At 44.7% G+C, this 16063-nt stretch overlaps 1 protein-coding gene and 1 long non-coding RNA gene across 3 annotated transcripts in view; one reads left to right on the top strand and one right to left on the bottom strand.

Annotated features, from left to right (window-relative positions):
- Positions 1-2264: 2264 nt before the first annotated feature.
- The window catches only part of NGF (nerve growth factor), a 26981-nt gene continuing 13182 nt past the window's right edge, over positions 2265-16063 (bottom strand). Inside the window, exons 2-3 of one of the 2 annotated variants that reach the window (XM_042013454.1) lie at positions 6083-6210; positions 2265-3128 (exon numbers count right to left, since the gene is read on the bottom strand). In XM_042013454.1, the coding sequence (XP_041869388.1) occupies positions 2401-3117 (717 nt within the window). In that variant the 5' untranslated portion in view covers positions 3118-3128; positions 6083-6210 and the 3' untranslated portion in view covers positions 2265-2400. The remainder of the gene's footprint in view (positions 3129-6082; positions 6211-16063) is intronic. The other variant, XM_042013455.1, reaches the window with a different exon arrangement.
- Positions 9112-16063, top strand: part of LOC121657585 — a 40289-nt gene continuing 33337 nt past the window's right edge. Inside the window, exons 1-3 of the long non-coding RNA XR_006013668.1 lie at positions 9112-9269; positions 9634-9845; positions 13870-14034. This is a non-coding gene — a long non-coding RNA (uncharacterized LOC121657585). The remainder of the gene's footprint in view (positions 9270-9633; positions 9846-13869; positions 14035-16063) is intronic.

Below are 16063 nucleotides of genomic sequence, written 5' to 3'. Positions count from 1 at the left end.
TGAGCAGTTAAGTCCTGCAATTGTTTTCTTCTTTCCTTAAAGTGACATCAACAAGCAGATTTCCCCCTCTGCCCTGCTGTGTGGCCTCTTGGTGTGATCTGTAATTGCCATTGGTCTGTGGAAGGGATGGCAGCTCCCAAGATTGCTTTCATTATCATGGAATCCCAGAATGGTTTGGGCTGGAAGGAACCTTTAGGATCATTTTGTTCCAACCCCTGCCATGGGCAGGGATATCTTCCACTGTCCCAGGGTGCTCCAAGCCCCATCCAGTCTGGCCTTGGACACTCCCAGGGATGGGGCAGCCACAGCTTCTCTGGGCACCCTGTGCCAGGGCCTCACCACCCTCACAGGGAGGAATTCCTTCCCAACATCCCATCTAAATTTACCCTCCTTCAGTTTAAAGCCATTCCCCCACTATTACGAAGTGTCCTTGTCACAAGTCCCTCTCCAGCTTTCCCAAGGAAGAAAGGCATCCCTTTCAGGGCTTTTGAAGAAATGCCTTACACGTTTGGAATTACCAAAGGCATCCAGAAGACACTTTCAATTGCAATTCTCTTATGTCAGTGGTAATGTTAGTCTCCGTAAATCTGGGAGTCCTGAATGAGCAGCAGCTCCATTTTTCTTTAATCCCATTGTGTCAGGTATGGAAAGCAGTTCTACTGCAATTTGGTACTGTGCTCCATGGCTTTAAGGCCACTGAGGAGCACAGGTGGAAGCCTGCTCCAGTTCCAAGTTTTCCTTTGCCTCAGAGCACTGTGTGTCACTGATGTCCCTCCATCCCTCCTGTGAGGGTGACAGGGAGGTGGCTGCCCCTGCTTCTGTGTTCTGCTGCTGTGTCAGGGCATCTGGTCCCTCTGGGATTGCACTCAAAGCACCCTCAGCCTTCCTTGCCTCCCCCTGCTCCAGAGCAAGTTGTTATTTGGAGGATCAGGACAGTCAGGAGCCCGCCTCCTCCTCGAACTTTCAGATAAGTGATTTTTCATAAAAATATTGCAAATATGTTGCTCTGGATAGAGCCAAACTTTTGCACTGGGACGCTGCTGCCCCACACCATAGAAACTTATCAGAGGGGGGTGAAAACTGGCAGAGCAGTGATGGTCAGAGTGGTGTCTGTGCCTTCCATGTCACGCAGACTGGCACTGTCCCACCAGGAGGCACCTCTTGCCTGGCTTGGGTTAATTCCTCTGGCACTGTTTTACCCCAGCACGTTTTCTCCAGAGATTTGCTGCCCTGCTGGGCTGCTTACGTGGAGGAAGCAAAAGTCAGCTCTGCTTTTTGCATTAAAGCAAGAACCGTGCAGGAGGGGAGGCGAGGGTGGCTGTGCCCTCTAGGATTTGGAAGGGACCATGCTGAAAAACCTTGATGGTATTTGTTTTGAAACAGTTTCTGCAATGGAGAACAGCTGCTCTTCCAAGGGAAACAATGAGGGGATCTGCAGCTTTTGGAGTGTGCAGTGAAACGCCCAGCACAGGCCTGGGGCTCCGCCGGGTATTTCTGGAGGTCAATGTCCCCAACACACAGAAATCTTGAGCACAGGGTTATTTTGGGTCCTTGCTAAAACACAGCCTCAGTGATTTGTTTAATATTTATTTTTTGATTTTATTCTGTCGTGCATGAAAAGACTTGCTCCTATGGCAGGTCCCCATTACCAGAATACTGGCTTGAGAAAATTATCAAATTTGGATTATAAGGCATGTGAACTTTTAAAATTTATATAAGTATATTGGCATTTGAAATCCCATCACTCTAATATAGCTCTGAAGTAATGAGCTGTAAAATATCATTTTAACGCAAAAATACACGCTTTGAGATTCTCTTCTTGTGCAGACAAATGTTCCAAAATAATTCAGAATGGATTATTTTTGCAATTAAAATACTTTGGCAATTTAAAAATATACACTAAAGGTCTTACTTGGAAATTGATCTGGCAACAATGAAGAACTAGTGTTTCTACCCCGACTACGATGATTAATTATATATGATTAATACCTTTATGGATAATTAGTAACACTGGAAGCAAAATTCCGTTTCGGTCTCTTGGTATCTGGACAAAAAAATTTCAATTGAAAATAAACCTACAATAAACTGGCAGGTTTTCTGAGGGAAATTTTCTTGTAGAAGAGAGGCCTATGTGTGAAAACTGTGTGGAAAATGTTTTCTTTTTGCTGAAAGCTTGTTCAACGGCCCTGTGAACACTTCAGAGTTGTAGAGATGAATTAAAGGTGAGTTAAAGAGCTCTGCCAGTAAATAACTCAAAAAACACCAAAGGTTTCCAAAAGAGTTTAATAAATAATGAGGTTCTTTCTGTACTGTATAAACTATAAATATACCATGCAGTCCTTTATAACTTAAAATAATTTACAGACTGAGGTAGGGGGGTCGGAGGGTGCGGGCGCGGGCTCAGGGCCTCGCTGCCTTCCTGCTGAGCACGCAGACGCAGGCGGTGTCGATGCGGATGAACCTCCAGGCCGCCTGCTTGCCCTCCATGGTCAGGGCCTTGACGAAGGTGTGGGTGGTGGTGCAGTACGAGTTCCAGTGCTTGGCATCGATGCCGCGGCACCCGCCCGACACCGGCTTGGGGTCCCTGCACTTGGTCTCGAAAAAGTACTGCTTAAAGACGTTGTTGTTGATGTTGACCTCGTCCAGCACTGTCACCTCCTTGCCCTTGATGTCGGTGGCCGTGGTTTTGTCCCCGACCCACATGCTGACGCTGTCGCACACCGAGAACTCCCCGCGGTGCAGCACGGGGTGCGTGCTCCTCCTGCTCCTGGCAGTCCTGTTGAGAGCCCCCGTGCCACTGAGAAATCCCAAATTCTGCCCCTGCCCGGCCACCGGCGGGGGCTGCGTGCTGAACAGCACGCGGGGAGACCGGAAACGCCGCTTCCTAAAAATTTTGGGGTCCACGGTGATGTTTACAGCTTCTCTCCTACCGAGGCTCCACGTGGTGTGGCCGTGGGATGTCTGCGGAGCTGCCTGGGCAATGTGGTGTCGGTCGCTCTGGGTATTGAGCAGGGAGTGTTCTGCAGGATACTCCAGTGGAGCATTGTCCTCTGACTTGGGAGCTGCCTGTGTGCCGATCAAAAAAGCTACAATCAGAGTGTAGAACAGCATGGGCATTACGTTATGACCTAGAACGAGAGAGAAAGGCACTGTTACTGCGAGCTGGGCGGGCACAAACCGCTGCCGTTCTGGCCATAAATTTATCAGATACCCGGAATCATACGGATTTCATCAGGTATTCATGTGGGTGCCAGATGTTGTTCTTCCGGAAGAGCTCATTCAGACAGCATCAATGTTCTTAATAAAGCGAGAACATTAGAAAATAATAGCTAGATTATTATTAATTCCTCTGGTATTTGTTGTTAGAGCACTGTTTATGAAGCACTTGTTTGGTGTTATTAATGTGGAGACCATATGGCGACAGCATGTTCCCAGGAGTCAGATCTCTAGTGAGTTTTGCAGCAACCTTTTTGGCCAGGGCTGGTCTCTTGGCTGCAGAGGAGTGAAAGTAGAAGCAGCCCTTGGCTAAAACAGCTGTCCATTCCCTAAACTTGTGTGCAGAGGTGTCCTTGGGGCTATGGTGGGGGCCACCAAGCCAGTACTTCGTGCCATTGTCACACCCTCAGCAGCCACTCACCTGCCATGTGGCCAGGCCTCACTGCTGGCTGGCTCAGCAGCCTCCAGCAGCTGCCAGCTCTCCCACTTGCCCTTTCAGGACACACCACATCACTGATTTAGGGCAGATAAGGCCCAGGCTCCCCCCTCAAAGAGCTCAGGTATCTGTGTCACAAGGGCAGATGGGATTTTTCCAGATTCAAGGGCAGATACGGGAGCACTGTGGGTGCCAAGCTACCTCTGCATTGGCATCTTAGATACAGCAAAGCTAAAGCCGTTGTGGCCAAAGTACTGGGAATTCTGGACAGGGAAACACCTGTTTTTTTCAGAATGCCACAAGCAAGAACTCCCCAAAAGTCCCTGCAGAGCAGACGCAGTGCCAGTGCTGGTCCTCCTTCGATCCAGAGGATATGCACATCTGTTTGGGCGTGGAAAAGTGCAAGCCAACTGTCTAAACCCTTGCTAAGACCCATTTCATGCTGGCAGAGCAGCAGCAGTAATACCTCGTTGGGCAACTACCATGTGCTGACTAATTCAGCCACATGTTCGGAACGAGAGACATTCAGAAACACTCTGGAATTGCAGTGAAGGGCAGACATTGTGTTTCCTCTGTAAAGACTTAATAAGCAGAGACAGGGTATAAACAGAAAAGCCCGGGTGAGGCTCCTCCCCGTCTCTTTGCCTTGTTTTCCTGACATGTCTCAGCTGGCCCCGAGCTCTGCCGTGGTCGGCCAGCAGGCAGGGAGCCCCAAAGCCACTGGACAAACAGGGTTTTGTACCAGAGGAATTGGGCTCTGCAGTTCCACTGTGATTTCCCAGCATGTCTTAATGTTTTTTCTGGGTGTGGGTCAATTATGGTTGCAGTTCCCCCTCTCTGTGGAGATTTTTCAGATTAGAATCCCAAGCAGCTCTAAAGGACTCAACCAGGGTGCTCTGCCAGAGCATAATCCTGTGGAAAATGCAGAACAACCCTAAGATGTCCCATAGGATCTTGTGTGTCTTATCTCGGACAGGAGCTGAAATTACATAAACAGCAGGGTTTGTGCAGGGCTGAGCAAACATTTAGGAAACCAGCAGGAGATGCCAAGTGAAGGTAGTGACTGAGGAGGGCGGAGAAGCAGAGCCTGCATGGAGGGGAGGAAGGAAGAGAAAGGCCAAAAGCCACGTGAGCACTTGTCTGTGCAACTGTTGGGCTGGAGGCATTGGGGACAAAATGATGACGACGAGAGTCAAATGTTTGTCACGGAGCAAATCCTTACTGTTCCAAAGCCACTTTAATTTGCTTAAAGAAAGGCTGAGGGTTGCTGCTTTCCCACGTGCTGCTCGTGCTGGAGCACTCGTCATCCTCTGTATAAGGAAACAGAGCTGGGTGTAGCTCAGAGCTTGGCTGTGCACCCTCCAGAGAGTAACCCCTTGTTCTACAACCAAATTAAAGTCAGATGCTTCATTACATCTCTCAAGAGTTAGCTTTCCCAACAGAAATGTTAATGGAAAAGGTTTGCAGAACAAAATCCAGGCACAATTTAGCCATGCCAATAGCAGCCTCAACGCATTGTGTTTATGCATAAACCCCTTTTTTATTATTTCCTTCTATAGGAAAGAGGTGCTGCAATGTCAGCAAAGAGCTGGTTCTGGTTTTGTGCTATACAAAATTTGCTGTTCTAAAATGCAGCTACATTTACCTCCCTTCTCCGCGTTTCTTGTGTTGCACGTGCTGAGATTTTTGCTTTAAGGCCATTAACACAAAAGCAGAAAGACCTTGCCTGCTTGCCTTTTTTCTTGAATTGCCTTGTATTTCCTCTCCTTGAGGCAAATCATTCTGTGGAGTGTGGCCCAAACACAGACAGAACATATTTGGGATACGTGGTAACTTTTGTAAAGATTCAAAATGGAATCTTTTTATCCATTATTGAGTTAGTGGAGAATAGAAAGTGACACATTAAAAAAATGAATGAGACTTGATGACAACACAGGCAGGAGAAGTTAATATTAAAGAATAGGTGTGCCTTGGGCTGTGAGGGTTGTGAATTCTTTTGCTGGCACACAGAGGTATTTTACAGGCTATTTTGGGGAGTCTGGGGTGTCCCTGCCCATGGGGAGCTTTGAGGTCCCTTCCAACCCAAACCAGGTTGGGATTCTATGATTCTCTGTCTAAACTTTGTCACACAGTTATTAGATCCTCTCATGGTGCTTTCTGGAGATGTTCACAGTGGATGCCTCGTGCAGCCACCTGAACTCGCAGGGGATGTGCAGCTGCCAGTTCCAGTGCTGGTGGTCTGTGGATGTCTGATGGGAACCCCGGCCACAGAGGTTATCACAGGCGTTTTAATGCCAAAATTACAACACCTGTACTAATCCCACTTCTATGTTGGTCAAGTGTCGTTTAAGCCCTTCCTCTGGTGTGGCTGCTGTGTGAGCCTGGCCATGGGTGGCTTCAGGCTGCTGTGGGCAGTGAGTGCTGGCTTACCTCTGAGTGGACTGCACAAAGAACTGCTCCCCCAGCAAGGTCCTTATTTCATCCAGAGCTGAGCCGGGCTGGGCTGCACCTTGCCATGGGGCCCTGCTGCACCTGCCAGCTGTGTGTGCCGTGGGTCACTAGGGGCAGAAGGGTTTGTTTCAATAATTAGCCAGCAAATCAGTGTTTTCAGTACCATTCCCCTCTTGGCAGCAGCACAGGGACGAACCCCCTTGGCTTTCTGAGCTGTGCCTTTTCCCTGTCACAGCATCAAGCTTGTCTAAAGCAGTTCCAAACTTTGCAGAGCAGCACATTTGTAACTGTGGTTATCAATACACTGCTTCCCACCCCTCTCAGACACCTTCCAGGCTCAGCAAATGTCAGACCGATTAAAAGTTTTAACTTTGGTTAACCGAAGTTAAAACTTTTAATCGGTCCGACAAGCAAACCCAGGAGTTTTTCCCTGTGGGGCAACAATACCTGGCACTGCACAGCAGCCAGGGACAAACCAGGGCTCACAGCCCCAACATCTGTTCTGGGAAGCAAATCTGGTTACAATTAAATTCAGGAGGAAAATCACATATTGCCGCATATTGGCAGACAATTATCTGACTGTGGCTGATATTTGAGAAGAATTGAAGATACAAAACTTGCAGGCACATAAAAGCACATACTTAGATGTTTGTTGTGTTGCTACTGTAAGGGCAGCAATGACTCCAGTCTTAATCACTACATTGTGAATGGTTGTATAGACCTCAGTTAAGGGAAAACCATTATTTTCCTCACCAATTAAATCCAGCACACTGACACTTTCTCATCAAAACACATTTTCTGATTGTAAATTCATGGCACTGAAAGGAATAGCAATAATATTTTATTAATCTTATTATTCAATAGCTTATCTGTTCCATTTCATAAGGTAAATAGGGGTTGTATAAGGTACTCCTGTGCTGCAAAAACCCTGCTGCATTCAGGCTGAAGTGCATTTGCTAAGGAGAACAAGCTGCTAATGCCAAAGCATGAACTGGACTCACTTTCCACCTGCACAGCGTCTGTCCTCGGGAGCACCGGCTGCCAGCAAAGGCAGCCACTGGGTTTGGCTCTTACCAACACACAAATACAAGTTAATTGATGTTTAAACCCCCAGCTGAAACCTTCCCAGCCTGTTTTCATCAGTGTAGGGCACAGGAGTCACCCTGTTACGTGCTCATTGTGCAACACTTGTGCAGTGGTTTGGCCACCCTGGCTTTGTCTGGGGCTGTGGCTCAGGTTCCCCCTGGGTGTTGCAGTATTTAGGAGCTGAGCTGGTTACACTCGTATCAGTGTGTCAGAAAGGTCACACAGAGTTCCAGAATCCAAAGCTTCATGCTACAGATGGAGTATGCTGTATTTTTGCAGGAATGTGCTAGTGAAGTAATAACCCTTTCAGTGAACTCTGGAGAGTTGAGTACCAGTAATGATAGAGCTATAATGTGCTGGCCACTGCCAAAAATAATCCAACAACTTTTCCAACTGTTCTGCCACCCTAAGAAAACACTGTTTCAGTTCCAACTGGCTGGTTTTTAACCACAAAAGCATTTATTTTCAGCAGGACTTTTTTTTAAAAGTTCTTTTACTGTCTTTTTCCCGGATTCCTGGCTGTGGTGGAATCCAGTAAATGATGCGGTGTTATTCAGCATCCATAGACTATTCCTCTGTTCTACCACTCCCAGACATTCATAAAATATCCTGCTGAAGTGAGTGTTTCTTCAGGATTTACATGCACCCAGGATGACAGACACGAGGGGTGAAAAAATCTCACTTCAATCTTATTTCTTAGTCTCAGCACATGTAGAGTAGAATTAAAGAATCCCAGACTGGTTTGGGCACAGGGTGCCCAGAGAAGCTGTGACTGCCCCATCCCTGGCAGTGTCTGAGGCCAGGTTGGATGGGGCTTGGAGCAACCTGGGATAGTGAAAGGTGTCCCTGCCCATGGCAGGGGTGGAATGAGATGACCTTTAAGGTTCCTTCCAACCCAAACCAGTCTGGGATTCCATGATTCCATGATTCTGGAGAGTGGGGAAATGGATCACATCAAAAAGAAAATGGTTCTGTGTCTTGAAAAGCTCTTTGCTTGCAGGACCTGTAAGTGCAGCAAGTGCCAAACAAAACAAGTTTAGGGAATTCCCTTTTTGTTAAAGTTACCCACAGAATCTGAGGAAAAATGGACAAACAGGGAATATTGTCTGGAAATTTATGAGGAATGAAAATTTAATAAATTTACTAAATTAATTGCTTCCAAATACGAACAGCAGTCAGTGCAGCCTTCTCACTGCACGTTGACCAGATGCCACTAAAGTAGCTCCTACACAGAGAACAGATAAATTAATGCTCATTTGGCTCAGTCAAACACAGCAAGTGAATTATTTTCTAAATAAAAATAAACATAGTCAATAAACATAAGCATAGAATGTTGTAATCTAAGGCATGATACAATTTGGAATGTTGTTTTCTGTCATTCTTGAAGTTGTTGGCGTATTTTAGGGATGTGCAAAAAATAAACAGAACTGCTTGGCTGTCAGTGCAGCAAATGGGATCATGGAGGTCACCAAAATAAGCAACAAGTAGTGAATTAGTTTTGTCTCATTGCTTCTGGTAGTGAGAGAGAAATGAGGGAGGCAGTTGCTGCTGAAGTTGCTGGTAAAGAGAAGGTGCCTCTGGCACATCTCTCACGGAAACATTTTCACAGGTATACGAGTTACATGAATTAAAATTTAGCAGTAGCAATTCAGGGAGAAGGGAGGCCCTGGGAGGGAGGCCTTGAAGGGAATCCTGAAGCCATTATGACTAAGAGCAGTGTCAGAGGCACAGCTTTCCCTTGATCTTAGCTGATGAGCAAGAAAATGGGAATTTCTAATGGACTCAACATTTCATTCCTCCATTATATCTGCAGTGACTCAGCCCTTAAATAAGAGGTTTATGGGTGCTGGAGAGCCAGCTGGAAGCTACCTGTGTCTCATTCACTTCCTTTTTTTTTTTTATTCCCAAATGCCTCTAGCACTGAAATGTTCCTTTGAGGATTTCTAGGGAGAGCAATAGACTGAGAAAAATGCTGCCCTGCAGCACAGAGCATCGTGTCACCGTGATCCTCCTCATCATCACAGGATGTGCACCCAGGATCTGCCTCCAGAGCTCTGACTCATCCTTAGCCCGGGTAAAGGTAATAATAGGGATGCCTCATAGCCCATTAAGCCTCTGGTAATTTGGGGTACTTAAGGGGGAATAGCACCATGAGTCTGGACCCACCCCTGGAAGTGTTCAAGGCCAGGTTGGATGGGCTTGGAGTAACCTGGGAGAGAGGAATATTCCCTGACCATGGCAGGGGGTGCAGTCAGATGATCCTTGAGGTCTCTTCCAACCCAAACCATTCTATGATTCTGCAGGGTGGGGATTCACCAAATCCAAAGCCAGTGAGGCTTTGGAAAACACTTCTTAAGGTTTATTTTATGTTTACTAGGGTATAAGCAATGGAAATGGCTTATTTGTAAGGGCCTAATTTTATCCTTTCTTTCATCCTGAACCAGTACATCAAGATTTTACTTGCTGGTGTCTCTGTAGAGAAGTCCAAAGACGGAAAGGAGTGCATTTCCCATCACCTTCACTGACACCCCTCAGAGCATTTGGTGCTGAGTGAGGCCACCTGCTGGGAGAGATCCAGCCTGGAGCCACAGCCGGGGGTTTCATGGCATGGGACAGGCAGAGCTCACCTTCAGAAGGCTCAGTTTAAAACTCCTGAGTGAGTAAAACAAAATCAAAATTTCTATGAATATAATCATTTGTTCTGCATCTCAAATTTGCTTTACAACGTTTGGCACCATGATACTGACTCTCACTTGTAGAACGTGCTCATGGGAATTCAGAGGCATCAACAGCCATCTAAAATGTGATTCCTTTGGGAAAAAAACATGATCTTAGGTCAAGATGACCATGCCAGTAAAGGCTTGTGACAGGATGCAGCTCTTGCTGTGACAGATGGGCTGTTAGTGAGTGTTGAACATGCACAGAGCCGCCCTGACAGAGCACAAAGCTTCATCCTGCTTCAGATAACAAAACCAAACTGACAGTTATTAAATAAAAGATAAAAAAATTGTCTCTGTCAAGATAAAAATCTCTTGAAATAAAGTGAAGGAAAGCACATCACTTACAAAACTAGTGACAAATCTCTGAAAACAAATGACAGAAAACAGCCTTTGGAGGAGCGTGTGAATCTGATTCTCCTGAAGTCAACGACCGCAATGGCATAAAGCTGGTAAATTAAATAAGCTAGAAATAAAAATCCTGGCTAGGAGCAAGTTATCTGAGCATACCAGGGTTGTATATCATCCCTATATTATCATCCAGAAAGCAAATCCTAAAATCAATGATTGACAGGTGATGATTACTTTGGAACTTTCCATATAGCCTTGGAGCTGGATATATATTTTATAGGACTCCAGGGTTTCATATATCCTAATTCATAGGCACCAAGGAGTGACTAAAGATCTCAGGCACTAACTGACAGGAAAACTACTGCAGGATAAATGGGATAAATCCATCCATATAAAGTTGGATGCCTCCATCCTGCCCAGCTGGCAGCCAGCATGAGATTGCTGCTCCCTACAATTCCTATCCAAACACAGCAGGACTCATTCCCTTTTGCTGCTTAAAACAGTGAGTCCAAAGGCCTTCCTGAGGCTGGAGCATGGCCTGCCCTTCTCCCCTCTACACCTTTCCCAAATGGATTTATATTTGGGAATACTTGGCTTGCTATATTTGGCTCTGAGGTTTCCAATACAAAATTACCAGTAATGAAAGAACTGGAATTTCAGACTTCACGACACTACCAAAAAGAACTGGAATTCAGCTGGGAACAGAAAGTATGAGGGCAGTCAGACTGTGATGTTACATCCCCTCTTACAGCCAAGAGTAGTTAAGGCAGAAAAATACAATATCTTTAGAGCCAGTAAACCTTTCCAACTAGTGATCTTATTCCAGCTATTCAGAAGGGAATATAAATCCTGATTCTTTTCCAAGCCCTGATTAATAAGAACCAGCTGAATCCCAGCAGCAATGCTAGCATTTAGTTTTTATTCAGGCTCATAATTTTCATTTATATTCTCCTTTTTCACTTTTCTACAACTGCACAAATAAATTTGAACAAAGGTGATTTTTAGCAATTGCACGAGTTGTAGTGTAAGGCATCAATGTAGTGACTCCAGAAATGAGGTAGAAAACAAAAATGAGCTGGGATGTCATGATCAGATTCCCAAAGGTAGACTCCATCATCTTCAGTGTTTCTCTGGATCATGAATTTGGAAAAGAACATTATGTAAGGACAAGGAGCAGCCATAAATTATGGCCATGACTTTTCAGACTTTCCTGTTCTATTAATTATTTACATCCAAAAGGAATTTTATCTTCTACAAATCTTCCAGTGTGTTTATAACTATTTTAAATGACTCAATGATATTTTAATGGGGCAGGAATTCTGAGAAATTCCAAATGGAAGCTGAAGGGTGTCTGTGCTTGGCAAGTCAGAGTACAGAAGGATGCAGCAAAGGAGAGAGTTGAGAACTTTAAAACCTCTGTTCTACTGAACTGAGGCTCTGGCTGCACCTGATAAATTCTGTAGCTGGAGCAGTTCAAACTGATGTGTTGGATTTTTTTTCTATTAAAAAACCCCTTAAGGATATAGACAAAAATCTACAAAATAAAATCTTATGATGTGGAGTTGCTCTTGTGTTCACTCAGACAGTGCTGAGATAGGGAAGAAGCAGTCAATACTGGAATGGAATATTGCTTTGCCTGTGTAGGATTTTTCCATCCAGAATTGTCGAGTGCTTTTACAAACACTTAATAAAATGATCCTCCCCTCTCACTCATGGTCAGTAGAATTTACTTCTGTAGCATGTGAAGAACCCAAAGAATAACACAGGATTCTTGCCAAGCAGTAGCAATGTTCCTCTTCTCCATTGCCCACCTCCTTTTATTATTTTTTTAATTTCTAGGATATTCTTTACTACTTCTAAATCTATTTTACCTTCATGAGACCTACAGAATTCAGTTGCCTTCTTAGGGATTGAATTCCCTCTCTTATGATTTACTTTACATTACAATAGGAAAATCATGACAAAAACCCCTCAAATGACACCTTTAGAAATTGAATTCCATATTTTTATTGCAGTAGGAAATGGGTATTGACCCCACAGCAGTCACAGTCATTCTGTGCCCTCCTCATTGTAACTCACAAGGCATGGGCATAATACTCTGAACTACAGAAAAATGTTAATATTTTCCCTTAAACCAGCATACCCCAAGGTGAATTATATGTACAAACGAACGAAGTCGTTGGGCTGTTTCTCATAAGCTGTTTGACTTCTGTATTCTTTGAATATCCTGGACATTTGAGAAATATATTTTCATAATTTCTGGACAACTGGATTTGGGCAGATATTTGTCTATCTGCTCCTTGCAAAGCCTGAGTTTTTTCTGCAGATTGCGAAGATGTGGTAATGCTCAAACCCTTGTACTCCACCTGCCTTTCCCATTTAAATTGAGTTCAAAACAATTTCTTTAGAATTCCTAAGCACTCCACTACAGAGATGTGAAATATGGTGGGTTTTAAACTAAGCAGGTCTAAATAAATAGTAATAGAGTAATATATTATAATAATAAAAATATGTATTAAGTAATAATATTCGTGTGTTAAATCTAAACTAAGTAAATTCTTTAGTTCGGTGCAAGAAAAACTTTCAGCTTTGAAGTTTTTTTGCTACTTGCTGGTGGTTTAAAAATTTAGTTACCAAAGAGGTGGAAAAAAGGATTTTGTTTCCCTGCACAGCAGGAACCTTTTAGATGTGGTGTAGTTTTGTAATGAGAGGGTAAAACCTCCTAAGAAACAGGGTAGAGATGTCCACAGAACATCTGGAAACACCACCAAATAAAACAAAATAAACCACAGAAACACTGAGTTATCAGATTGCAGTGTCATCTTGTAATGTTCTCTGCAAGCACAAGTAGTTCTTGCAGGAGAAATAGGAGTCTCCTGACATCTAGGGTAGTTTACCAAGAAAAACACAAGGTTCTTACTATTGCTTAGACCTTTACAATATTCCTTCTAATGCTGTGGTTCATCTGAACACGATCAGAGAAAGGAAACAAGCAAATGGGGTTTCGCCTTGGAGTTCCAGCACTCCAGAAGCAACGGTGCTTTCCATGAAGAGACAGAGCTGGTTTGTAAACTGTGGTGCTGCAGGAATTTTTACCCCTGGGCTTTCATACTTTGTATGTTTGTACTCAGCACTTACTGAGGATTAAAGCCTGGTTTCTGTGGAAGTGTGTTGACACTATGCAAAATGCTCCATACCTACATTTTTCCCCCTGTATGTTTTTCTGAGTTCAGCCTGGGAGATCATCTTGATTACTTGGCAGCAGAGTGAACTACTGCAAAGCACAAGTGTTCAGGATGTTTGGGAAACCGATCCTATTTCTTCACATGCTTTTATTTGCCTTATTGTCCTTATTTGTTCATTGTATTTTAGTGTGTGCATGCCTCAAGTGGTAGAAAAACAAGAGTGGTTTTGCCAGTGTTTGTAATCCATGCGAGTACCAGCTCCTTCTCTCATTACCAAAACCCTTTTCTGCACCTTTCTTTATGGAGTGAACGAATTAAAAAGCAGCAGGAGAGTGAGATAGCCATCCCTAAAATCTGTTCTCTGGCTCTCACTCCTGCCCCTGCTCATGCCTATGTGTTGACATCCTCTGTTTTGTTTCCTCTCCAGCTCCAAGTGCTGCTCCACGTGCTTTCTGACTCCTTTATCTGCAAAGCTCCTGCCTTCTCCTGTCACACATTGAGTCCAGCTGCCTCAGAGCTGCTGCCCCACACAATCTTCTCTGCAGCACACGTGGGACCTCTTCAGCGTCTTGGCTTTCATCTGCTGTGGAAGGTATTTACTCCTTGCTGTATGATTGTTTTAACTCATTACTCTATTAACTCGCAATGCCAGACAACTGCTGGCAACCCTAAAGAGGGGTGGTAACAAAATGCAATGGATTCTGTACATTAGCAACAGAATATATATTCAGAGAAACTAATCCAAGCTGCGTTGCCTTGCACTGAGGTAGTACAGAGATTGATTTACTTCGTTCCTATGCTCTGAGAATCTCAGCTCTGATTCCGCTGCGACCCTGACACCAAACCTGTGAGGCCAGAGAAACACAGCCCAAACTTCAGCACTCTCAGCATCCCGAGTGTGTCAGGCAGCTGCTGCACAACAAATCTGCTCATGCTCCCAAAGAGCAGAGACAGTTTGAACTGGGGCCATATTTCAGCTGTACATTGTGGGCTGCTGGGCGCGGACCCAGCGAGCAGTGGGGAGTAGGAGTTTTCCATCTTTGTATTATGTCAGAGTTTGAGGGGAGGCAGCTGCTGTGGATGTTTTAAGATAGGAGGTTCTTATTCCTCACTCAGCCATTTAAGGTGAAATGAAATTTAAGGTGACATTTCAATGTGGGAAGGGGTTTGTTTGTCTGGATCTTGAACCTCTGGAGCCTGACAACTCTGGAATATCCTCACCTCACACAAAGCTTGAGGGATGGTCGGTGTAATATGCAGAGAAGTGAATGATGTTGCAGCATGCAGGACGTCCTCCCCTGCTGGGAGCCTGCAGCTGTCTCTGGAATAACTGCCTGTGTCTTTGAACAGTTCTCCTGGCCACACAGCTACTCTGTGCAAAAGGACAGCTCAACAGAAGAGAGTTTGTCAAGGAGAGATCGGATCCTGTCTTGTACTGTGGGAATCCTTCAAGCACAGAACAGAGCTCAAAGAAGTTTAAATGAAGATCAGCAACCTTTGCTTAAGAACAGGAAACAGGGAGTTGGACTGACCTGGCAGTCTCAGCAGCTCTGATAAATCTGTGTTTGGCAACTCACTTCTGTGAGGAGCATTCGAAAGGTCTTCACATTTTCTGGCATCATCTTGTTGCTGAAAGCATTTTTTGCTACAGTACAAACTATAATGGGAAAGATGCCTCTCTTTCCTTTAAAGTGTGCCCTTGAGTGTTTCTACCACATTTTCTAGAATTCTCTTTGGCCCTGTTCTGAGTCTGAACAGCTCTGAATCCCTGCATTGAAACACAGTGCTATCACTGATGGCATGGGACATCTTTGCACTATTCACACTTCAGCTTTCTGTGGGGTTCACTGACTTCCCTGGTATGTGGACTTGGAAATTAGGGAATTCTTATAAAAGTAGGCCAGGATTAGAAGATTACTGTTCCCATGTTTACCAGCATATTATTTTCCTTGCTACTTTTTATTATTATACTAGATATAAACCTTTTTTTCCATTTCCACAGTGAGAACAATCAATAGATTGAATGTGGGAACTCTTGGACTGGGGAGAACTAAATTGCTGTAATGAGTTTCCTCAGCCTACATTTACTAAAACAATCTTGCAGAAGCTGATTAAACGAAACCTTCTCTTTGTGCAGTGTCACAAGCTTACAGAAAATAAGGGGAAGGAGTGAGGGCAGGAGGTACTTCTGAAAGCTGTGGAGTGGTACCTTGCTATAGCAAGAAGAAGCTACAGAACTAAAAACTTGTAAATAAAATTTCAAGGTTGCAGCTGGTAAATGAAATACAGCTGGAAGTTCACAGGATCATTAAGGCTGGAAAAAACCTTTAAGATCATTAACACAGCACTGTCATGTCCGCCACCAAACCATGTTCCCAAGCACCACATCTACATGTTTTTTGAACATTTCCAGGTGTTCCACTCCACCAGTGCCCTGGGCAGCCTGTGGCAATGCCTTTAGTGAAGGAATTTTCACTAATATCCAATCTTCCCCTGGCCCAGCCTGAGGCCGTTCCCTCTCCTCCTGTCCCTGTTCCCTGCGAGCAGAGCCCGACCCCCCCGGCTGCCCCCTCCTGTCAGGGACTTGTGCAGAGCCACAAGGTCCCCCCTGAGCAAAGGAG

Source organism: Corvus kubaryi, unplaced genomic scaffold (genome assembly GCF_017639235.1).
Source record: "Corvus kubaryi isolate FWS band 111438036 unplaced genomic scaffold, C.kubaryi_AGA036_p1.0 split1-37355, whole genome shotgun sequence".
Taxonomy (NCBI): domain Eukaryota; kingdom Metazoa; phylum Chordata; class Aves; order Passeriformes; family Corvidae; genus Corvus; species Corvus kubaryi.
This window is presented reverse-complemented; position numbering and strand designations above follow the sequence as displayed.